The 25,122-nt window shown below is 42.4% G+C and overlaps 1 protein-coding gene across 5 annotated transcripts in view; it reads left to right on the forward strand.

The window, feature by feature from the left end:
* Positions 1-964: 964 nt before the first annotated feature.
* Positions 965-25,122, forward strand: part of HSD17B7 (hydroxysteroid 17-beta dehydrogenase 7) — a 94,681-nt gene continuing 70,523 nt past the window's right edge. For 2 of the 5 annotated variants that reach the window (XM_030207514.1, XM_030207516.1), the window contains exons 1-5: positions 1,009-1,048; positions 2,542-2,883; positions 3,540-3,743; positions 17,830-17,922; positions 24,340-24,454. In XM_030207514.1, coding sequence (XP_030063374.1) covers positions 2,816-2,883; positions 3,540-3,743; positions 17,830-17,922; positions 24,340-24,454 — 480 coding nt within the window. In that variant the 5' untranslated portion in view covers positions 1,009-1,048; positions 2,542-2,815. Of the gene's footprint in view, positions 1,049-2,541; positions 2,884-3,539; positions 3,744-16,792; positions 16,807-17,829; positions 17,923-24,339; positions 24,455-25,122 lie in introns of those variants that run through there. The other 3 variants (XM_030207517.1, XM_030207518.1, XM_030207515.1) reach the window with 3 other exon arrangements.

Here is a 25,122-nt window from a genome sequence, read left to right on the forward strand (position 1 = left end):
TTGCAGGGGGGGGGGGGGGGGGGGTGCTGAAAACAAAGGGGGGCAGTGGTGGGGGCCTGATGGCCCTTTCTGCCACGGGGCCCAGATCACTGTCAGTCTGCCCCTGTTAGTCAGTTGTAGGAGATATTTTAAGCCAGTCCTGGATTTCCCACAACCCCATGCTGTTGCATTATGGGGCATAAAGCCACTGGTTTCCGTGGGTAAAATCAGGGACTACTACTAATCCCACAGTGCAAGGTTGGGAATATCATGAGATTAAAACCACGACTAATGCTGGAAGAGTAATTTGGCAGCTCTGTTTATTTATTTATGTTACATTTGTACCCAGTGCTTTCCCACTCATGGCAGGCTCAATGTGGCAATGGAGAGTTAAGTGACTTGCCCAGAGTCACAAGGAGCTGCCTGTGCCTAAAGTGGGAATTAAACTCACTTCCCCAGGACCAAAGTCCACCACCCTAACCACTAGGCCACTCCTCCACGCCCTATAAAAATGACATTAGCAACTACGGAGATTGGCTGCTATAAGACACAGAGAAGCACCTATTATTTTATTTCTCGTCCATACGTTGTTGAGCTGTAAACAGACACTAGCATGAACATTTCATATTGCCTCAGTACATATTGCCTCATTTTATATTGCCTCAGTACAAGAAAAGATTAGGGAAAGCTGGCTATCCTCCGTGAGGCATCGGGCATACTCCTACAGTTTTAACAACCGACATGCTCCCCAGAACACTTTGCTTACATCCTCTAGACTGGTCTAGCACTACTGCACTAGTCTAGGCGAACTAACGCTTTCATCTAACCCATAACTCTTCTGTCCCTGGCTGCCACCCGTATTTACCACCCGATTGGCTGGCGCTCCAAGCGCATCCCATCAGCCCATCCTCTCCTCACCTACCTTTGATTCTGATTGGATGAAGTGCTTTGCGCATTCATACAGACCCGGCCCCCTCGTGGCGGTGACATTTGTTTTGTTTTTTTCTTCTTCACCACATGCATTTGCGGCTAAGATGAAGAAAGTCGTGCTGGTTACTGGAGCCAACAGGTGAGAGAAATGGAAAGGGGATAATGTGTTCCCGAGAATAGCAAGTAAAAAAGAAATATTTAGGGAAGGCGTCCTTGCGATTCAGGAAGCGATACTTGAGAAACTCTCCTGTACTAATGCTTTAAACAAAAGCGGAAGTGGTTCAGACTCTAATGAAGCGCGAGGTTGGGTATTCCAATGGGGCTCAAAGTTTTAACCTTCCAAAATGTTTGCGGGTTAGTATTCCCATTTTTGTGCATGAATGTGTACGCGGAAATAACGGTCAGCAACACAGTGCTCTGCAGAAAAAAGGGGTACTGACTCTAGGGTGAAGAGGCTTCAGGGAAGGTAGTGTTTAAAACGTTTTAGACTGGGGACACAGACCCACAATTGATAATCCTCCAGGGGAAAAAGGGTCGGGGAAGGAGGGGTGGGGATCAGTATTTCGGGCAGATATGCTCTTTAATATCTACTGTATACGAATTGTACACTGTTTTCTATAGTATTTAGGATTGCAGACAGTATATAAGAAAAATAATAATATAAATAAATATTGTGCTGCCATACAAATTTGTATGCCAAAGGGTCTTTTTTTCGTACCTCTGGAAAAATAGCTACAGTGCGCATTTTCACATTTGTACTAATAACATAGTAACATAACATAGTAGATGACGGCAGAAAAAGACCTACACGGTCCATCCAGTCTGCCCAACAAGATAAACTCATATGTGCACTGGATTTTAGAGAGAGATTACAGTGAGCAACGCGGTGTCTTGGCACAACCCTGAAAGATAAGTGTTTGTACCTAATATAACAATACTGCATGAGGATTCCAAATTGTGAACTATTTGATAAAGAATTGTTCGAGTTAGTCTTATAACAGGAAAGCATTATATCATTAAAGGTTTTTGGCCAATAATGAAGATAGGATCAATTGATCCGGTTAAGCTCGTACAGGTTGAATATATATAATTAAGATCTGTGAGCTCTTTGAGACCTTTTTTCCTGTTTACTAACAATATTGCTAACAATTTTGGTTGTCATTTTAAAGCAGCAGATACTGAAGTTATTGTTGATAAAAATTTTCTAGCCAAATTTGTGGCCAAAAGTAGCCAACAAAATAGCCAGTATTAATAAGGTTGATATGAATATTGATATTGTAATCATTGTAACGCAGCATCATGATCATCACCAGCATAATTATCATAATATTATTATTAATATTTTCAAACTATCTTCATTTTTGTTTTTCATAAAAAGTAGACTTTAACATTAATTTGTGTAAGCACTTAGTAGTCCTCAACAAGTAAAGTCAGAAACAACACAGTTTATACATAATTGTGCAACCACCCTTAGGATTCACTTTTGGGTTTAAAATCAAAACGATAGAGAGGTGGGCTACATTTTGGAGAATCATCAAGGTTAATAAGGGAGGTGGACTTATAAATAGTAAGACTGATTGTTAAGCAGTACCTGATTCTCATAACATGATGTCTGTTTTGGTGGCCCTTTAGGTGAAAACATCTTCACGGATACAGGGAGTCCCTATAACTAGCCCTTTCAAATGGGATTTAGAACGAATTACTACGCTAACTGATGAAATTAATACTTCCTCTACATCCATATGCTGTACAAGCTGGCATGTTTGAAAATATAAGCGAGATCAACTAAAAATGTTACCCAAGAATAAAAAAACAACGTGGCGGCTCTCTTCCCTCACACCATCTCCTATTCCCAATTTAACCTCCATCCTTGCATGTGGTGGCAGCACAGTCTCACAGTCTGGGGATGATTGATGGACCATCGTCTCTCCAGTCTCCACAAGGCCACCACAACTCGTCGCCAAAAGTGAGACGGTGAGCACGCGTGCCGGCATTTAGATGGGGGCTGGATCCCGCCTCCCTCGGCCTCCTATTGGTCCAATTAGGGTGTGTGTGTGTGTGTGTGTGTGTGTGTGCGTGTGTGTGTGTGTGTGTGTGTGTGTGTGTGTACCTTGCTTTGAGAACAGCGAAAGGGGAAAGAGGAGACAAGGGTGGTAAGGGAAGGGAGGAAGTAAGAATGGAATGACAAAATAGTAATATAAGAGGTGAGAGAAAGGAGAGTATGAAAAGGTTTCAGTAGAAGAGTGTGCCACACATACAGTCCACCCTGCCATTCAACCACCTCCCACCACACGGGTCAGATGCTGGTGTAAAGGGGAGGGGAGCAAGAGTTAGCATTATCTACCTCATTTTTGTAACCATACTCTCTGCCTCCCACCCTCCTCAACAATTAAAATTTCTGAAAAGATTTACTCTTTGACTGTATGGAACTGCCCTGCTTGTTATTAATAAAAAGAGTACTAAAAAAAAAAGAAATGCTCCACTTGCTTCTGGCCACCTCTGTGATTGAAATACCCCATGTGGTTCTTCTGATGACAAATTTGGGGATCTATGATCTATAGTCTGCACACGTGCGTTTGTCTTTGTTTTCGTGTTTGCAAATAGTACTAATACTTTGTGTTATATTGCAGTGGCATTGGTTTGGCTCTGTGTGAGAGACTGCTTACAGAAGATGACCAGATTCATCTGTGTCTGGCCTGCAGAAATATGCAAAGGGCTAAGGCTGCTCGCATCTCACTGTTGTCCTTACACCCTGCTGCTGACATCAGTATCCTTCAAGTGAATCTTGGTAGTCTGAAGTCTGTGTGTCAGGCAGCAACAGAAGTTAAACAAAGGTATGGTCAATAGCTCAGTTAACTGAAAAAGCTTTCCTTAGATTAGAGATTTTCAATCTTTTTCATTTCATGGCACACTTCCAAGGTGCAAAAATTGTTAAGGAACAGGCACAACAAACAGGAAGAACCTCTACGTGTACAGTACAAGAACAAAGGAGTAGAGGCTGGCCGAAGGACACTCCAACACAGAAAATGGTGCTTTAAAAGATGCTTTATTCGCTGCTTGGACACAAAGGACCCGACACGGTTCGTGTTTCAGCGTTAAAGAATGCCTGCCTCAGGGGTCACAATAGTGTTCTGAAAAAGACACTAAGAAACCAATGAAGCCACAAGGCAATCATCACTGCTCAGGAGAGTTCACATATTATAATATGCGAATTCTCCCAAGCAGTGCTGTTTGGTCAGCATTGTTTTCTGAGCTGATTGCCTTGTGGCAAGCCAGCAAATCGATTTCTTTCTTTAAACCATAGGGTGAGACAGCATTGAATTCAAATATTAGTTTTTGCCCAATCTTTGTCAATACTTTATCTATGTCTCTTCCTCGCCATGGTATTCTTGGTTTTTGTAAAACAAAAAAATCTGTAATCCTCAAATTTATGCTTCATTAATAAGAGTCCAGTTAACGGTTTGTCTAACAGTTGTCTATTAAAAGCACTGCAGTGCTTGATAATCCTTTTATTAAGTGAACATTTTGTTTTACCTATGTACGTAAGGCTGCAGGGACAGACACAAACATAGACCACTTTCTCACTTTTGCAATTTGTAAAATGTCTTAGAACATATTTCTTCTTTGTCACTGGATGTTCAATGGAGAGAACTCTCTCATTAACTAAATGGACAGAACATTGAGAGATATGCTAGTATTTTCCACTTTTGAGAGTAGATTAACAGCACAGGACCTGTTGATTAGTGGCCATTATCCAATGGTTTTCTAGCATATAGTTATGCAAATGATATTTGTTATCCTGTTTAATTCCATCTCTGAAATTGAGACCTCAACACTGTATGGCGTTATTAGGTAGTTGGATGCTTCAGCATAAATTAAAGCTTAGTGCTGATAAAACTGTTTTTATGTATTAAACCAGATTCTATTCCTGATTCTATTTATATTGATCAAACTGAATATAAGCATTCTTGTGTAATAAAAATCTTAGATGGATTAAGCACAATGGAAGCACAAGTTGCCTCCATACTGAAAACCATTTTTTCTTATGAGAAAACTGTGTTGCGTTCATAGTTATTTTGAGACGGTTCCATTTTACTTATTGGTACAGGCTCTTCTTTTTTTCACAGCTAAGCTATTGTAATCTAGCATACGTGAGATGTACTAAATTTCATTTAAAAGGAAATCAAACCATTCAGAACACTGCGGTACGTCTGATATTTGGTTTAACCAAATATGATCACGTTTCTTCTTCTTATATTAAACCACAGGTTGCCTTTTGAGGCCAGAGTTCTGTTTAAATTGACTTGTTTTCGTTACAAATTATTGTATGGTCTAGCTCCCAATTACCTGTATTTGTACTTTCGGTTTACAGCTTCTGTTAGATCTAGGAGGACTGTTTGTAATTATTTGTTTTCTTTTCCTTCACCCAAAGGAAAAACGAGACTAAAGATTCTAGAATTTACTTTAGCATATCAAGCCGCTCAGCTCCGGAAAGAACTTGCTGAGATATTCACCTCTTCCCATTCATATATGATGTTTAGGAGAAAGGTTAAGACCTTTTTATTGTTTCAGAAATTTATTATTTTAAATAGAAATTTAAAACTCTGTATCAAAGTACCATTGTGAATAATTGTAGGAACAGATTAAAGGCCCTGTTTACTAAGCCATGTTATTCACACATTAGTATTAACCGTATACGTGCCTACAATATTCCTATAGATGCCTACAAGGTTAGCGCACACGCTAATTGTAGGCACTTTAAAAACGCTAATGCGCCTTAGTAAACAGGGCCCTAAGTACTAGAAAGGACACATACCTAACAAGGGGTTAAAGCAGTTTTTCCCCTAACTATACAATACAAGCTTATATCCCGCTAATACCTTTTCAGCTCATAGCGGGTGACAAAGCAGAGCAGACCTCTGCGATATTATTAAAAGAAATAACAAGATCAAATTAGGAGAAACATTATTTATGCACACTATGGTATTTTAAAAGCACAATTATTGTCTACTTTGGTCATGAATGCTATTGTTAAATTTTTGTTTTATTGAACAGATAATAAAGAGCATACAACAGCGTAGAAAGTTATTGTTCTCCTTTTACATTATTTTCTTCCCCCCACCCCCTTCCCACCTGCCCTCCCTCCCCAATTATACACTGCCCTTATACACATGTGTGAATAAGTTGTAAACAAGAATTACCAATAACAAGCAGTGGAACTTCAATATAACTGCTTCTAATAGGTTTGAGAAGGCCTAAGCTCTAAGGACCTTCCCTCATCTATCTCCACTGCTCTACTTCCAAAACATTGACCCCCCCCCCCCCCCCCCCCCAAGGCTCTCCTCTGTAACAAAGGAAAGGAAAAAAAAATCTTTTGCTCCACGTTGGGTTCTAAAGTGTATTTAAAACTCCACTGCGGACCCTATGGGATAGTGACTGAAGGTACGCCCCCCCCCCTCAAACCAACGAGAAGGCCTAGAACTCTTGTTCCCACCTTATAGTGGCCTACCCAGGCCCCAGTCACCGTGATGAGTACTCCCCCATACCTCCCCCGAGGCACACTTGCCAAGTCTTTGACAATGTAAGACTCCACGTTCTCCATAATACATGATCTCACCGATGGAAATACCATCAGGTATTCTATAATCACCAGTTTGCAAAGTTATTCTCCTACATGCATATTAAGTGAAACTTAACCCCCCCATAAAGGTCTCACGATAGACAGCAATCATTGGTCTATGTTGCTTCAGGTGAATCATTTGTGCCGCCACATTGTTGATCTAGAATATCTGCCCTCCCTACAATATAGAGCAGCCATGGTTCTTAAATTTTTTGCGCCATGTCTGCCTCCCGGTTTTGTTCCCGACCTTTGTTCCAGATTCATCGTGTTCCTTGTATATAGGCATTGCCTCCTCAGTGTCTTGAAAAACATGAGGCTTACCTCCATTTGTAATTCTCAATCGTGCTGGATATAGCAGTGCAAAGGGCACCTTTTGCTTATATAACAGGGCACAGACATTTTGAAAAGCCTTGCGTTTGGTTGCTACTGAGGCTGAGAAGTCCTGGAAGCAGAGAATTTGATTGTTATCATATTGTAAGTCCACCACTGCTCTTGTAGCCCTCAATATTTCTTGTTTATGAGCATAATTCAATAATTTGCAGATCACCACATGTGGCCTTGTCTCAGATGGTTTTAATGTTCCCAAGCGGTGGGCCCTCTCCACTCTTAAGGGGCCCGCCTGCTGCGATAATCTAAGGGCGTTCGGAAGCCAGTCTTCCAAGAATCGTCTCAAATCTACCTCTAGTGGACTCAGGGAGACACACATCGCAGGTTGTTCCTTCTCGAGCGATTTTAGAGATCTTCAATTTTATCTTCAAGCTTTGCAATCACCGCTCTAAGTTCACTTTGCCCCGTTTCCTGTTGCTGGAGTCAGTCTTCCACTGTGGATAATCGCTGTTGGCAAGCTTGTAAATCCATATGCATAGTTTCCACCCACGTTCCTACTAAGTCTATTTTGTCTGCTATCTTTTGCAATTTTTTGTCCATGGAGTCTTCCAGAATAACCCTCAGCTCTGCCGCCACCTCCACGACCCACACTGAACTTACTGAGGGCCCGCCTGTTTGTTCCGCCTCTGCTATTTTGTCTCCAGCTCGACCACGGTCGGACAATTTCCTTGGCGTTTTATTAGACATCCTGGGGGCAAGTAACTCAGATGGCTCTGAAATATCAATCCAGAGGCTTTCTAAATATGCTAGGAGAAGAATGATAAATGGGCCTGGGGGGGGGGGGGGGGGGAAATTAACCTGTGTAGGCAGGAGCACTCATCACACGCACCCACTCTTCAGCTCAGCATCACGTGACCTTCCACTTCTAGTTTTCCAGTCATGAATGTTATAACTGGGTTGTTAGTTGTACATTTGTTTCAACTAGTTCACATGTCTGGCACTCCCCCCTCCCCCCCACACACCTTGTAAAGTATATTTGTATTTTCAGTTCATGGTTTTACTTTTGTATGTATGTTTTATCACTGTGTGTCTCAATACTGCATTTAAAAAAAAATTTACTACATGTCTATGTATATGGTTTTTTTTTTTAATTGATTGCATGTTTTTGTACATGCATTTTAATTATATTTTTAATTTACATTTTTTCATGTATGTTTATTTTAGTTATGTGTCAATTATCCCCTGATGCAGCCTGTTTGGCAAAACATGACCACTTCGGGTCTATTTCAGTCAAGGTTTCTCTCGACTCCGGGTCTGCTCTGGTTTCTGTTTCTGGTGGATGGTACAGCTCTACCAGTATACGCTTTTCCTTCACATGTGGAATTTCTATCCACAAGGATTCCACGCTACTGTTCCACGTAGACTATTTATTTTGTTTGGCTCAGTTCCCTGACTCAATTCCTTCCTTAACATATAGTGCAAACCACCCCCCGGCCCCCCCCCATGATCCGCCCTATTATTGTGATATAATTAGTACCTTGATACCACAGTGTCCCATTGATTGTCCTCCTTCCACCAGGTCTCTGAGATGCTTATTATATCTACCTCTTCATTTAGTACTATATACTCCAACTCTCCCATCTTACTTTTTAGGCTTCCAGCATTTTTATATAATCACTTCAAATTGTGTTTTTTTCCTAGCATCTACAAGCTGCTTTATTTATTTGTTGCATTTGTATCCCACATTTTCCCACCTATTTGCAGGCTTTGAAGTTGATGGGAATAATTTTCCTTCTTTACCCTGTTCTCCCATTAAACACTCCTGGCTTTCTTTCACCATTATTGGAACCTCTCTATTGGAATTCCTTAAATATCCTCTTTATTGGAATTCCTTAAATGTCGTCTTTCAATAGTATCCTTCAAGGATACTCCACACCAAACCATGTGCACTACTTTATTTCCTTCTTAAAAGTTAGCACCAGCAGCCTGGTTCCATTCCGGTTAAGGTGGAGTCCATCCTTTCGGAACAGGTTCCTCCTTTCCCAGAATGTGGTCCAGTTCTTAACAAATCTAAATCCCTCATCCTAGCACCATCATCAAAACCACGCATTGAGGCTGCGAAACTCTGCCTGCTTCTTGGGTACTTTGCATGGAATGGGGAGCATTTCTGAAAATGCTACCCTGGAGGATCTGGATTTCAGCTTTCTACCTAAGAGCCTAAATTTGGTTTCCAAAACCTCCCTCCCACATTTTCCTATGTCATTGGTACTCAAGTATACCAAGACATCAGGTTCCTCCCCAGCACTATCTAAAATCTTATCTAGATGACTGTAAACTGCATAGATGCCTTTTTGTGGTATATCGAGCAAAATAAATAGAGACAGTTGACACTATTAAAGATCAGTACACAGTACTGCAGCATTTGTCTGCTCTAGTCCCAGAGGCTCACATCTAGACAAATGAGCACTACACAATATAGGAGAAGTTTTCCTTCAGAAAAAGAAGCTTACTTCCGTTTGCTAGACTCAAAGGGAAGCTTAGTCCACTATTGTATTCTAGTTTAGTAGGCATCCAAAAAGAAAATGCTCCTGCTTAAGCAAAAAAACCCAACCAAAAAAAAACAAACCCATTTTGATCGACCAAACACTTCCAAATCCTGTCCTATCTGTTGGTGGCCAGATACAATGTTTGTTCAAGGCGTAAACCAAGATAGGTACATATCCTACATCTTTGATCTCTACTCATTTCAGACCACTCATTTTGCTCATCTTCGGTACTCTCAGGCTCGACTTCTTGAAGACAACCCCAGCAGTCTTTTAATAGCATACGGTAGAACTAGTTCTGTTAATGTAGCTTAAGCAAGAATTCTATTCCGGATAATTTTATTTTTTCAATTTATGTCCAACTCTTGGAGCTCAGGGTCTTGAACCTTTTCTATATAAAAAGAAATTTAAAATGAACCCCCTATCCACCATTCTCCCCTACTTGATGAAGGCAAATTGGCTGTGTACAGGATTTCAAGAAAATACTTCCACTTTACTGTATGAAGACCCATTACTAGTACAGACTTCTCATTGACTCCCAGGGTATTTGCTATGTTTTTCAGTGTTGCAGTAACTCACATACTCAAGCAGGGATATCTTGTTTTCCCTTATCCTCGTAGCTACAATACCAGATCAAGCAATTACTTAGAGACAGTTCTTTCCATCTACAGTACTTAGTTGTTTGTATTTGACTCAGTTACCTAATCTTGGCCTAGAATCTAAGCTATCCTTCATAGGAGCTCTGTGAAGAATAGCTTAGAACTTTTAATGAACTATAACAGTCCAAAGTGTACAAGTAGTTCAATACCGGTCATGACCAATACTTATCTAAGGATGCTAGGAGGCATATTTTCAAAGCACTTAGCCTTCCAAAGTTCCATAGAAACCTATGGAACTTTGGAAGGCTAAGTGCTTTGAAAATATGCCTCCAGGTCTTTTATCCTCCACAATATATGTAGTGCCCTTTTCTCCAGAAGAAAAGATCACGGTGGGACCTCAAGCCTGTCTGCTGCAGGGAATTCCATTTACCCCTCAACAGAATCGATGCATCATTACCATACATTGTCACCGGTGGTTGAACCAGCATTCACAACCAAAGCAGTCTAGTCTTTGGTAATGCTTATTATCTTACATGTCAAGTGTTCAGGCTTGTAAATCCTCCAAACCAAATTGGGATATTACAGTTTAATAATTATATAGTGATTAACTTCATAGGTTTTCCAGGAAGTTCTCCAGTACCCTTTTATGATGGATCCACCAGGGTGTGGAACCCAGGTGGTCCTTTTAATAAGCTAACAGCCAGCCATTCTAGTAAGAATCTGCTCTCTCCCAGAGCTGTTCAGCCAACATAAAAACTCGCACAATTTATTCAGATTTACCAGTGATGAAGCCAGCTCAGTTTAAACAGGCCTCAATAGTTTATGCAATTTGTTTCCTGGTTTCTACTGGGTTTTCAGTCAATCTTTTGCAAAAGACAAGCTCTGTTACCAGCTGAGAGGTCCACCCACTCACTTTGCCACTGTTTCCTTCATCTCTGTCAGAGTAGGGTTGATCCACCCTGCTAAGCAAGAGGCCTGCCAGTGCACAGAGTTAATCTGGTTCTTTGAGGCACATTTACTTTTTAAATGTTTTAATTCTGTTTTAGCCTCGTCCAATTGTTCATTTACATGTAAGAAGGAATTTGTTGCTTGCACCACCTGTGCCCGTTGCATAGAGATGTACACTTGTGCTTCCTCAAGGTCCCTGGTTAACTGAGTGCACTGAGTGGTCAGGTCTGCATTTTGCTGTTTCAAAGTAATTAGTCCCCTACACAGGCCTTGTATAAAAAGGCATTTCCGTTTATTAGTTTTCATTTTGAACTCTTGGGAATGGTGTACCATTTGTTTTTGAATGTTATACCAGGAATCCTCTGGGAATTCCCCTTCAAATAGGCCTCCCTTTTTGTTACAATAAGTCTGTACCATAACCTTTAGTTCTTTAAGATCAAAAGCGTCCGTGGTTGAGGCTGCTGAAAAACACTTTTTGTTTTGGTACCGGGGCCTGGCTAGTTTTTTTTATAGATATACATATATGGAACTAGCTCTGTGTAGCTTCTTGGATTTGGAAAGGCCCTCTTTATAAAGGAGAGGGACTGGAGAGACAGTACAGAATGAATATAGATTATAGGCAGGTGTTAAAAGATTAAGTATGCCAACTGTCGGTTCCTGTCAGGCAGAGCTGACTTTCACCAAGACAGAGACTGGCCGGATAGAGAAATAGTTCAAAGTGACAAAAAAATTAAGTGATTACCAAAGACAGATATGTAGTGTTTAAAAATGTGGGACTGTTTAACTTGGTACCCCTTCCAATAAAGTTGGAAGATCTTTCAGTCTTTTCTCAGCAGCCCCAAACACGGCATTAAATTACTTCAACTTTCAATCCCCCTTAACACGCCTAGAATTACATATGCAAACATGCAGAAAGCAAAACAATTTCTTACTTACCCAGCTGGAGATCCTCTAGCGAAACCGAGACGAGCTCCCCAAATGTCAGCAATCGTTGTCTAGGGTTGGTCCCAGGTCCAGTTCGCAGAGGCTGTGGGTTCTCAAATAATACACAGTCCACATGGGTTTGGATATATATAAAGTATATTATATTTTGCAGATATATATAGGCTTACAGCACTTGGTACGGGTAAAAGGGTACAAGGCTGTCTCTGGGTGTGTGTTTGGAGAGAGAAAGAAAGGATAGGGTGTTGGTTCAGAGGAAGAGAGAAGCCTTGGAATAGGGCTGTCTGAGAATGGGGGAAGCAGAGCCAGGTGCTCTGGTGGCTAAAGATGAAGGTGTGCAGAGAAAGAAAAAGAAGAAACAAAGGCAGCCCAGCAGAGTCCTGTGCACTCTGCTGCAGGGAGACAGAAAGAGAGAGGCGTAGTGCCCAGGACACAAAGAAGTACCTGCGACAGAGAGAGAGGAGGAGAGCATGTGCTCTGTTTTAATCCCTCCAGAACAAAGAGATCATAAAACTTATCTTCTTTCTCAACCAACTCCAGTGTACTTTTCTTTGAAGTCAGGAGAGATGAGCAATTTCACCAGTTGTCCTTTTTGAAGTTACAAGCTATGGGAGCCTCTATGTCTGGCCTCCTTTGTTCTCAAAGAGAGCTCTGCTGATCAAGAGCAATTAAACCGAGGGCTATTTAGGCCATTTGGTCCATGTCATCCTCAGTGGTTCCTGAGGGGGAGGGGGGAAGTTCTCAGAGGTCAGAAGCTGGTTTAATATTATGTCAAGCTGGTTTCATATTAATATAAGTATGTCCAGCAATAATTTTGACTTCCAGCAATCCTGACAACTATCTGCAGTAAATCACATATAGTATTTTTTTCTTAATATAGTGCAACCTTTGGTGGATACTGCGAATTATTTTCAACTAATATCTACAGTAGATATAGAGGCGTATTTTCAAAGCACGTAGGTTACTATGTAAGTGCGTTGAAAATGAGCCCCATGGTGTTTTAACTACAAACTGTGGCTTAGTGCAGAGAATCCAAAACTGGCTATAAGTCATATTATGCAATTTTGGCAGATAAGGCCACATTCTATAAATGGCATGCAAATTTCTGCACACAATCCTGAGATGCATGTGCAACTAATTTGGCTGATGAGCCAATTAGTGCTAATTGGGTGTTAAACATTTGTTAATTGGCAATATTTTTTATTTACACGTGCTTCTTGCTAAGTGCTAATCTATAAAGGTCTGTGCAAATCTTATAGCATGGAACTCAATCGGGGGCAGGGCCACGAGAGGGGCATGGTTGTGTCAGGGATAGTCACTAAACACGCATGCAGTATTAATATTGGGGATCCATGCCTAACTTACATTCCAGGATTTACATTAGGTTTCAGTTGGTGCAAATTCTTGTGCCCAAAGTTGGATGCGGATCCTAGAGCTACGTACTGTTCTATAAAGGACACCAATCCCGGAACGCTCTTATAGAATACCATTCAGCGCCAAATTTTGAGCACCATTTACTGAATTGAGCCCATAGTGTTTTTCTTTTGTAGGGCAGTATGATATGGTCCCTCTTCATAAAAGTGGGAAACTATGAGCTGGCAAGCCTTACTTCAGTGGTGGGAAAGGTAACAGAAAGAATAGTGAACTTCTTTAGAACCAAATGGGTTGCAAGAATTGAGGCATCATGATGGTTTTACCAAAGAAGATCACGACGAATCAGACTTCTTCGATTGGGTGATTAGAGAACTAAAATGAGGGTATGTGTTGAATATGGTCTATGTAGATTTCAAAAAAGTCTTTTTTGATAATTTTCTTTCTATGAGGAAGGTTATAAATAAGTGGCCTGGGGATGTGTCCCAAGGTGAAAGTTAGATTAGAAATTAGTTGGATGATGGGACAGAGGGTAGTAGTAAATGGAATTCACTCAGAAGAAAGAAAGGTGAGTAGTGGAGTACCTCAAATTGGCAATATCTCTCATAAATAGTTGAACAGAATCAGTCCCAGGACCAAAGGATTAGAAGGAAACTTTTTTTTCTATTGTGGATGACATGAAGATTTGCGACAAGTAGATAACTTCTCATGCTTTGCATGCCTCCATGGTATCTTAGTAGCATGAGCTCATGTTTGGCAGCTAAGCTTTAATGCAAAGAAATGTAGAGTGATGCATGTTGGGTGCACAGATCCAGAGGATGAGAAGTACCTTGGGGTGATAGTGTGTGAGGATCTCAAGGTGGTGGAACAGTGTTAATACCCCTCTACAGCTCATTAGTGAGGCTCTACTTGGAGCACTGTGTTCAGTTTTGGAGGCTGTATTTTGTTAAGGATATTTATTTATTTACTAGTAAAAAAGCCCCGTTTCTGATGCAAATGAAACGGGGGCTAGCAATGTTTTCTTCTGTGTGCATGTGGGAGTGTGTGTGTCCCTGCCCTCTGGCCTCTCTCCCCTCCCCCCTCTGAGTCCTTCACTGTTACAGAGCCAGCGATTTGATTTCGTGCTCTGCTGTTTTCCTTCACTGACTGTGTTACAGAGAGGGCGGGGCAGACACTCATAGGGAAACCGGATATCTCGCCCCCTTCACACTTCCGGCTGGAGGCTTCATAGAACGTTGGTGTTGCTTTTTATATAGAGAGATTGTTTATTTATTTTTATTACATTTGTACCCCGTGCTTTCCCACTCATAGCAGGTTCAATGCGGCTTACATATTATATGCAGGTACTTATTTGTACCTGGGGCAATGGAGGGTTAAGTGACTTGCCCAGAGTCACAGGGAGCTGCCTGTGCCTGCAGTGGGAATCGAACCCAGTTCCCCAGGACCAAAGTCCACCACTCTAACCACTAGGCCACTCCTCACCTCACCTATAAGAAGCCTTGAAGCGGTTGAGAAGAAGGTAGGCAAAATAATATGGGTCTTTATCAGAAGACATATGTTAAAAAGAGATGTGAAGACCTGAATATATACCCTAGAGAAAAAGAGAGAGAGAAAGAGACCTGCTCCTAAGGGTGATAATGAGGAGCCGATCGGGATGCCATTGCTCAGGTCAGAAGAAAAGTCATGGAAAGTTGGTTCTGCCAGGTGGTAGGCTCTGCCAACATCAGTTTTGGTGTTTCCTAAAGTCAGCCAGTCTCCCCAAAGCATGGCTAAAGGGATGCAGCCAAAGGGGCATTATCTGCCCCTTCTAAGCCACCAAGGACCTATGAAGAAGTTTTTGTGGTTCTTTTGAGAGTGTGGCAGTCTGCCTTGGAGGATTGTGGACTTACTGGGGAAAAGCAAGATAAAAGCTAAGCTGATTGTGATGTGATCTGCCTGTAAGTAGTGCTCTGATAGACAAACATATTTCTGTTATTTCAGCACCTATTGTGGCTGATGGCTCTCGAACTGAAACTCTCTTCTCTTTCTGTTGATTCTTTAAGTTCCATTAGATGAATACCACTGATACAGCCTTCTGTTTTGGGTGAACGTTCTCTAGACCCTAAAACTGTGCAGTTTTAGGGTCAGAGCCCTTCCAATGTGTCTTCACTGGGGCTTGGAAAAGTTTGGGTTTTATTGTTCGCTGATTTTGTAATTAAAAAATATTTGAATGATATTAATGAACAAACAAATCTTCTTCAAAGCTAGGGAAGGTATGGAACTAGAGGACATGAAATGAAGCTGCAAGGAGGTAAACTTAAAAATTTGGAAATACTTTTTCACAGAAAGGGCTGTGGATGCCTGGCATGCCCACCTTGAGACTGTAGAGACAAAAATAGTGACAGGAATTCAAAAAGGCATGTGATAAACACAGATAACCCCTATGTAGCAAGAAGATGAAATCGGTGCGAAACAAAAGACTTTCACACTTCAAAAAAAGAGATAGAGGGGTGTAGTCTGCACAGAAGAGCTGATCCAACTCTAAACAAAAGCATAGGGGAAGTAACCTGTTTATTCTGCACAGTGCAGCAGGTACAACTGTAGCACCTTACCAAGCAAACTAGATGGACTATGCTGGCCTTCATCTGCCTTCAGTTACTATGTTATAAGGACTGCATGTCCCTGTGAGCTTAGAAGAATCATCTCATCGAGAGTCTTGAAACAGATGATTAAGGAGGTAATTCTCTACAGGTTGCAAAAAGTTAGGTGTTGGGATGCTGTGCACTAAGTGTGAATTCTGTATTGTAGTTACATGCGTAATTGCTGTTATAGAATACTAGTGGTAAGTCTGCACTTGTGTGCCAACATTTAAGTGCAGCTTCTTACCCCACGTCAGGGGCTGATGTAAATATCCCTACCTAAATGTTAAGTTGCATATGCAGCTGTTGGTATTCTGTAACCTTAGTGTGTGTGTGAGTTCTGGGCATGTCTGATGGTTCCCATGTCCACACCCCTTTGCAGTTATACACTATAGAATGTGCGTGCTAAAGTTTTATAAAACCAACTAAGTGCAGTTTCATGCATAGCTACAAATTGGTTCCAATTAACACCAATTATGACCAATTAGTGCCAATTAGCTAATTTGTCAATTAAATTACATATGTAACTGTAGGTATTCCACATCCTGTGCACGCAAAATCGGGTACCCATGTTTATAGAATGAGGGAGTAAATCCTCTGTGCAGAAGTCTTCTGGTTCTGTGGTTGTTACCTCCAGTCCCTCATGCAGTGGCTTTACAAGTCCTGTCATGAAAGGGCAGTGCATAACTGTTTGGAGTTGGCAGTAGACTTTGCTGAGACTTTTCCACCTAAAGCACAGATGTCTTTAGTGCATTTACACATGTCTGAGTAGGAGGAACCTGTGGAAGGGTGGGTGCAAAACACACATCACTTTGGCCCAGATTACAATAATTTATAATGCTACCCTAAAGCATCCCTGTGTCTTCAGATGACATTTCCCACTTGTTTTCCTGAGTAATCCTGCTATCTGTAAAGAATACCTGCTACAGGTAAGCAATTTTGTTTTTTTGCCTCTTCTGTTACCACTTTTATGAAGAGGGATCTTGGCTTCCTTTCACTATCATTGAATTCTGCTGTCTTCAGAGACTTATTAAATATCCAACAGACTCACCAAAACCTCTCTGAGCTCCCTGGAATGTATCTAATCTAACCCTATGGTTTTGTACACTGTCAGTTGTGCAGACTGTTCATAAACATTTTTTTTTTCAGAGCAGTGTCTTCACATGAATTAGTTTTGTGCATACTATGACAGTAATTATCTCAGTATCTCAAATTTACTAGTAACACTTGCAGTAGTACTTGTATTATTCCATAGAGCTTCTTTCAACTTATCAAGATGTACTTGAAAATTCATTTTAATCAGGCTTGTGGCACCTAGTATGATGGGAAATATTTCTGTATCTTTGTGCCACATTTTCTTGGTGTCTGACTGCATTGCTTGTTACTTAAAGATCTTCTTTTTCTCCACTTGATGCACAGATCAGTCATTTGGCACCGATACTTCTATCATCAGTGCTATTGCCATGTTTTTCTCCTTTTCCAAAATGCCCAGTTTTCAGGTATCAAGTTTGTTATTGGTTGGAATGGGAATGTTCCATATGATTATTCTGGGAACAGTGAAATGCAGTATATTCTTCGTGTCTATATGTATCTTTTTTCTCGCTGTCTTTTCTTCCTCCTATGCTTTTGCCATTCTGACTTCTTTCATCACAGCAGCTTTACTTGATTCTCTTTTCCATGTTTATCTGTTTAGGGTCTTCTGTACTTAGCGAACACTAACTTTTTTTGTCTTTAATTTTTTTGGATCACTTTCTTAGAACGCTGTATCAGCAGTTCTGTTTGGTTTTCTCAGTTCAGCCTACTGTTCTTCCCCTTGCTTTATCTTGTGCCAACCTGCCACCTCCTCCTTCAGGTACTTCGTCGTTTTACCAAAGTCAGCATGTCTGAAATTGAGAATTTGGAGCTTGGTGTGTCTGGACTCCTACTTGCCTAATTTTCTTTCTTTCCCATAGGTACCGGCAAGTTGACTTCCTGTATTTGAATGCTGGGATAATGCCTAATCCATGCATCAACTTAAAAGTATTTCTTTCTGGCCTCTTCTCCAGGTATTGATATTGACTCAGCAATATATTTCATTTGTTTAGTTTGTTTTTATCTGTCTGGTCTCTGTGTGTGTATTCCTAGGTTCCTTGTCATCAATAGCAGATGAATCCATTAACTGATGGGTTGTATCCGCTTACCAGCAGGTGGAGATAGAGAACACTGAAGAACCACAGTGACCCTTGGATGGCTAGCCCCATCTTCCTTCAGTATTTCTCTATCTCCCAGCAAGTATGGATGTAGCTTGATCAGCTCCTGGATTTCTGCCTGGGGTGGCTCCTGTGCTTTGCCAGTTGAGCAGGGGTGTTGTGGCTGGTGGTGCCCACTTTAAAGGCATATAGGTTCGCCCTTTCCTTGCCTTACCCATTCCCCCGTCCTCCCAGAGTCCCTCTGTTGCTGCCTGCCTCCAACTTTCCTCACAGCGTTAAAAAAAAAAAAAGTGAGCGCTTTTACTGCGTGGTTGTTCTGAGGCTTTCTCCAGAGATTCTGGTTCAGTGCAGCTTGACTGGAGCTCGTTGACTCGGTCTTCTGAGGTGAGAGTGGTGCCCAGCTCCTCCAGGGAGGTTCCCCGCGGACAGCGTTCCGATCGGGGTAAGTTTTGGCATGAAGCCGCCATTTTTTTTTGCTATATTTCCGTCCAGTCGGGCGATGGCTGCTGAAGGAGTTAAGCGCTGCTCCCGCTGTGGAAAGCACAGGTCAGCAGCGGGGCTTTGCAGTACATGGTCCTTAGACGCTCGAGCTAGTACGAGCATGGCGAGCGATGATTCTTCCCACTCGATGGAGCTGGCAGCAGGCGCCATTTTGGAAGCGCCGCATGCCTCTACCCCCGTGATGGCGGAGGAGTCTGAGTGCAGGGGGACGCCTCGTTTTGAGGCTGCCAGAGGAGCTCCAACCTCCATTTCACCTAATTCGGGGACGGAGGGCCAGGGTGAGTTTTTCTCCCCTGAGTTTGTGCTACTGATGCATAAGGCCTTCATTGCTGAAAAGAGCTCTGCCGTAGGTGTCTTGACACTACGTTGCATCCTGGGTTCCCTCCGAGTATTGATGTCCCGGGGATGGCTTCAGATGTTATTTCCTCCCCCGAGCGTTGGAAACATGCTAAACATAGACGGGTAAATTCCCCGTCTGAAAGTGGCACATATCCTTCCCCCCCCCTCCCCCCCCCCCGTGGTCGGGCTGTGGGGAGTCTGAGGGATCTGGCAGGCCCTCAGGGACAGATGATCCAGAGGAGGGTGCCTGTTTGCCACTGGATTTGGATGATCCCAAGGCGGTTCGGATTTTCCACCGCGACGAGCTGCCAGCTCTCATTGCTGACGCATTGTAGGCCCTCTGATGATCCTGCTGAAGGCGAGGCCTCCTCTGTTAATCTTAGGATGGCGAGTACTAAGAAACCTACGCGGGCCTTTCCTGTGCATGACTCCATCCAGGAGCTTATTTCAGCTTGATGGTCTGACCTCGATGGGCCTTTTAAAGTGGCCAGGGCTATGGGTCAGCTTTACCCTTTTTGGGATGCCTAAAGTGGACGCCTTAGTCACGGCTGTGACAAAAAAAGACTACTCTCCCAGTAGAGGGAGGGGTCGCTTTGAAAGACATGCAGGACCGGCGGCTAGAATCCGCGTTAAAACGGTCCTTTGAAATTGCGGGCCTTGCCTTAAGGGCGTCTATTTACAGTTCCTATGCAGCCCGCGCCTGTCTTTCCTGGTTACAACAGGCGGTGGAGCAGCCTGCGGAGGTTGCGGGGTCCCTCTCTGCAGATGGTGTCGGCCCTTTATGATCTGGTCAGAGCTTTGGCTAAACAGATGTCTGTGGCTGTTTCTGCCCGCCGCCTTCTTTGGCTGCAGCATTGGGCGGCTGACATGGCCTCTAAGGAAAGGCTGGTGAGGTTACCCTTTCGGAGAGGATTTGGAGAAGATTGTTAAAGACCTAGAGGATTCTAAGCCCCAGCGGTTACCTGAGGATAGGTCGAGGCCTTCTTCCAAGGGTCCTGTGTTTCCCTCCTCTTCCAGACCTCGCTTCCGTGAAGCTCGCAGGTATCGCCCGGGGCGCTCTGCTGGGTTTTCTCAACATGCCCGTTTTCAGCAGAGGAACTCCTTTCACTCGGACAAACGTTCTGCAGCGGCTGGGTTGTGGCCAGGATTTAGGGGCATGCTCCACAATGATGGGACGCCGGTCCACTCCTCTATTCCTGCAGTAGGAGAACGTCTTTCTCGAGGAGTGGACCAAGATAACTTCGGATCAGTGGGTCCTGGACCTGATCAGAGAAGGTTACCGATTGGAATTCGGTGCCCCGGTGAGAGACGTATTTGTGGAATCCCGATGCGGCACTGCTGTCATGGGCGGCGGTAGAGGTGACCTTGAAAGTCTTGCTGCACCTCGGAGCGGTGATCCCGGTGTCTCCCGCCGAACGAGGCTGCGGTCGCTAGTCCATTTATTTTGTGGTCCCTTGAAAGGGCGGGTCTTTCAGACCGATCCTCGACTTACGTCAAGTAAACGAGGCCTTAAGAGTGAGATACTTCCGCATGGAAACCCTGCGCTCCGTCATTGCGGCGGTTCAGCCAGGAGAGTTTCTTACGTCTCTGGACCTCAAGGAAGCTTACTTGCACATTCCTATTTGGCCCCCGCACCAGCGGTTCCTCCGCTTTGCGGTGTTGGGCCAGCATTTTCAGTTTCGGGCCTTGCCTTTCGGCCTAGCCACCTTGTAATTTTTTTATTGTTGGTCCATCCGTAACAAGTCTAAAGTGGTTTCAGTTGGATAGGCAGTGCCTTAAAAGCTGGAGGAGAAAAGAAATAACAATTGAATATCACTAAAACAGCTTCAAAAATTACTGTAGCTGGTAGAAACCGCAGTTATAAACTCTATAGGTTGAGCTCATTTTTCTTCACTTCATTTTCTATACAATACAGATGTCCAGATTTCAGTGAGGATATCCTGTTGTTGTAATCTGCCTTGGGAAGCCTGGTGTTATAAAGGTGATTGAATATTTTGAAATTAAATGGAAGTAGAATTAAACTCTCCTTTCATTGAGGTACATGGAATCACATCTTCATCTATTTTGTAGATACACAAATGGATTATTCTGTTTTGAACATGTTTCAGTGGTTTTATAAGTCAAAATAAAAATAAATATTTTGTTTCATGCAGATCTCTTTTGTTTAAACATAAATGGGTTATACACCCCTAATGCAGTCCATTGGTTTTCTTATATTTTGTGCTTGTGATGACTTATACTGTGTCAAAACTGAAAGCTCTTATCTGTATGCGTCTGTGCGTCTCTTCCTGCCCATCGCACGAATGCAGTCTCAGTTCTCTTTTTTCCGCATTAGAAGAAGGTGCGTTTTTTTGTCCTCTTGCCCAGTTTTTTGAGAGCTGTTAGTAACCTTTAGACATTTCTTTCTTCTCTTGTGGCTCCTTTAATTGGGCCTTACAAACCCGTCCTTTATTTTTCCTTGGTTTTATTTTGCCCGGGTTTGTTTTCTTTATTTTCCATCGTCATTGGGCCATTTTTAGGCCCTGACTTTGGCCACATGTTTCCCTTTCTTTTTCTCTGTGCCTTGCCCCTTTTTCAGGCATCATCGAGTCATTTAATTTAGCTGACGAAGTTTTTCTGTCCATATCCACGAAGATTCCCAGTGATTTCAAGCACTGTACCCAGTGCAATAAGACTATTTCTGGAAAGAACACCCATTCTTGGTGTCTGCAGTGTCTTGGGCCCGACCATAGCCCTTCTGTGTTCTCTGTCTTCATATGAAGAAGAGGACCTAGGTTTCCCGAGATGCTCAACAAGCGAGGATTTTTGGAGCCAAGTCCGGTTCCTCGATGTTTGCATCGGCATCGAGGACAGAGGCGTCAGCATCAACGTTGAGCATCGCACCGATATCGGCAGCGTCGGTAAGCATGGTTGCTTCTAGACTGTTGGACACTGGGAGCAGTGAGGCGTCTAATGGGTCTCCACCTATCTTGAGGCCTCCTGCTGTGCAGGCCCCCCGGGACAGTCCATCGGTGGACCCGAACCTGAGGCGATGTCAGCTCCCTGGGTCTTCACCAAATGTCTAGTGGTAATTGCCATCCAGCAGCTCTGGAAAAGGCCCTGATGCGCTGGGGTGTCGGTTGAGGCACAGGTTGCAGAACCGCTGGGGTCGATACAGGAGCAGGATCTCGGCTGCTTGGAGACCAAGTGCATTGGCATCTCCTGTATGGAGGGAGAGCGATCCTCTCGGCGCCGATGCTTCTTGGTTGCCGAATCCTTTGATGCCCTGGGTCGATGCTCTGTTTCAATCCAAGGTCTGCAAGCTGCTTTTACCAGGGTGGGTATGAGGTTGGGAAAAGAATGTTGGCAAGACAATCGACTGGTTCAGGTGGAACTCTGACACCACTTTCGGCAGGAACTTAGGGTGCGTGCAGAGGACTACTCTGTTGTGATGAAACTTTGTATAAGGTGCATCCACTTCTAAGGCCTGAAGCTCACTGACCGTATGAACTGTAGTAACAGCCACACAATGGGGACCATTCAGATGAGAGTTCACCCTTTATTTTTACCTTTTATTCTCTGTTGACAAGGAACCCTCTAAACCAGTCCAACACTGCTCCAGTTAGGCCGAGCCCACTCAATAAACTTAATAAAATATGATGGTCCACCAAATTAAAGGTTCTCGGCATGTCAAATTGGAGCAGCAGGACCTGTATATCCAGACTAACCTCCCTTTTAATATTGCATATCAATGCAGCCAAGACAGTTTCAGTACTGTATCTGCTTCTGAATCCAGACTGAGAATAATGAAAACTTATCATACTGATCCAAGATCTAGACTAATTGAGAAATGACTAAAAAAAAAAATTGGCAACATAATAATGTATGTTTTCAGTTATCCAATTATTGACATCAGGACATGTTAGGATGGTAAGGTTTCTAAGGTGCCCTTTTACTAAATAGTTGCCATGTGGCAAATTGGAACTATTGCAAGCCTAACGTGGCATCCAGCAGTAGTTCCACCCCCAGCGCACAGCATTTCTGGTGCTACCAGAAATTCTAGAAAAATATTACCGCTGGTGGGTTACCTGACAATAACTGGACAGCACCACACGCTGCCCGGTTACTGCCAGGTTAGCATGGGAGCCCTTACTACCACCTGAATGGGTGGCGGTAAGTGCTCCCCCCGAATGCCGGTAAAAGGGCCTCAATTCATCGCAAAAATGGCCGCTGCCACTAGCGCAAGGCCCCTTTTACAACAGCTTATTAAAAGGATCCCTAAATGAATGAAGACCAAGGACTTAAATGTTTCACCTACTCACAAGTCAAAATATTTCTATTAGGCTTGCTTTTATGAAGTAGGCTCTGAAAACTTTAAGGTTGTTTATTCTGTATTCTGTTTTAGATTATTTAATTTGTAATTTTTCAATTTGTATTTTGTATTTCTTATCTTTTCATGACTTTTTATTTTTTTAGTTTTTATAGGGTTGCGTTTTGATTAAAATTTGTAATCATTATTAAAGGTATGTTGTTTATTTATTTTGCATTTTGAATAAAATTTGTAATCATGATTGAAGGTATGTCGTCTATTTATTTTTCCCCCCACTGCAGCTCTTTGTGACTGTGGGCAATAGAGGGTTGTCCAGAGTCATAAGGAGCTGCAGTGGGGAAGATAAATAAATAACATATCTTTAATCACATGATTAATCGCAATTACAATTTTAATGGAAAGGCAGCCCTAACTTTTATGAGTTTCTAATAGGGAATGGAGTACTCTTTTTATCCTGCTGCTAGCTGAGCTGTTTTCATTGCAACATCTACTAGCTATTAGGTATTTGTGCCCTTTGGGACCCTGATAGTTGATAATCCCTGACGTAGCCTCTAGAGAGGTGAAACGTGGCCATGTGTTGTGTTTTAAAGTGGCAAGAATAAAAGCCTTTTTAACTATTAGAAGATGTGTGTTCTGCTTTTGTGGACTGTACAATATAAATATCCTTGGAAGAATATTATTTATTGCATTTGTATCCCACCTTTTCCCACCTATTTGCAGGCTCAAAGTGGCTTACATAGTATGATATACCTTTTGAGTTTTTATTTTTTATCACATTTTTCTGCTCCTTTGGACTTACAGCTGTATCAGAATTCAACTCTAATGGAGCGGCAACACCATGAATATCCATTAGCATCTAGTCGGGTCTTATTTATACTTCTGAGCCTCTCCAGTCTAGCACAGCCATCACAACAAAAATCCTTAGCCAGTGTTGACAGGCTATTGATATCTCTGTTACCAGATAACATATGCAGACTGGGCCAGTAGATGCTGCTGTTGACTTTTGAGCAGTGGCCGAGATTCTTTAAATCCTGATTTTTATTTATTTTTTACATGACCTTTTACAGTACTGCAGCTAAGCTATTGGGCCTTAAACTTTATTTTCTGGTGCTGTTTTCTTACAGAAAAGTTATCCATATGTTTACAACAGGAGAGGGACTTCTGACCCAGAAGGACCAAATCACTGATGATGGCCTGCAAGAGGTGTTTGAGACCAATGTTTTTGGACACTTTGTACTGGTAGGGCATCCTAGATATGATATATTTTTATATGGACTTAGCTCTGTCTTCTGCGATGTCGTTTTGGATGGTTAAAAAAAAAATATATATATATATATATAAGAATGAGTGAGCAACCAAAAGGATGGGTTCCACCTTATCTAGGGTGGAACCAGACTGCTGCCATTTATCTTTAAAAATGAGAGAGAGCTTTTAAACTAGATAATGGTGGACGACAGGTGTCTTTCAAAGATACAGAAGTTAGGACATCCTAACTGAGAAGTTGGAAAAAAAAAAAAAGGTAAAAACAGACCAGGTGTCTGTAAGTAAAGAGCAGACAGAAAGATCCCAAATTACCGTTATCAGCTGATAAGCAGATTGTTAATACAAACAAAAAACATACTTCAAAATGTATGTATACAAATGCTAGAAGCCTAAAGAGTGCAATGAAAGAATAGAATGAAGAAGTAGATATAATTAGCATCTCTGAGATGGGGTAGAAAGAAGATAACCAATTGCTTTTTTTTTTTTGTCTATTAGATTGTAAGCTCTTTGAGCAGGGACTGTCTTTCTTCTATGTTTGTGCAGCGCTGCGTACGCCTTGCAGCGCTATAGAAATGCTAAATAGTAGTAGTAGTAGTAATTTTTGTTACATTTGTACCCCGCGCTTTCCCACTCATGGCAGGCTC

Source organism: Microcaecilia unicolor, chromosome 6 (genome assembly GCF_901765095.1).
Source record: "Microcaecilia unicolor chromosome 6, aMicUni1.1, whole genome shotgun sequence".
Lineage (NCBI taxonomy): Eukaryota > Metazoa > Chordata > Amphibia > Gymnophiona > Siphonopidae > Microcaecilia > Microcaecilia unicolor.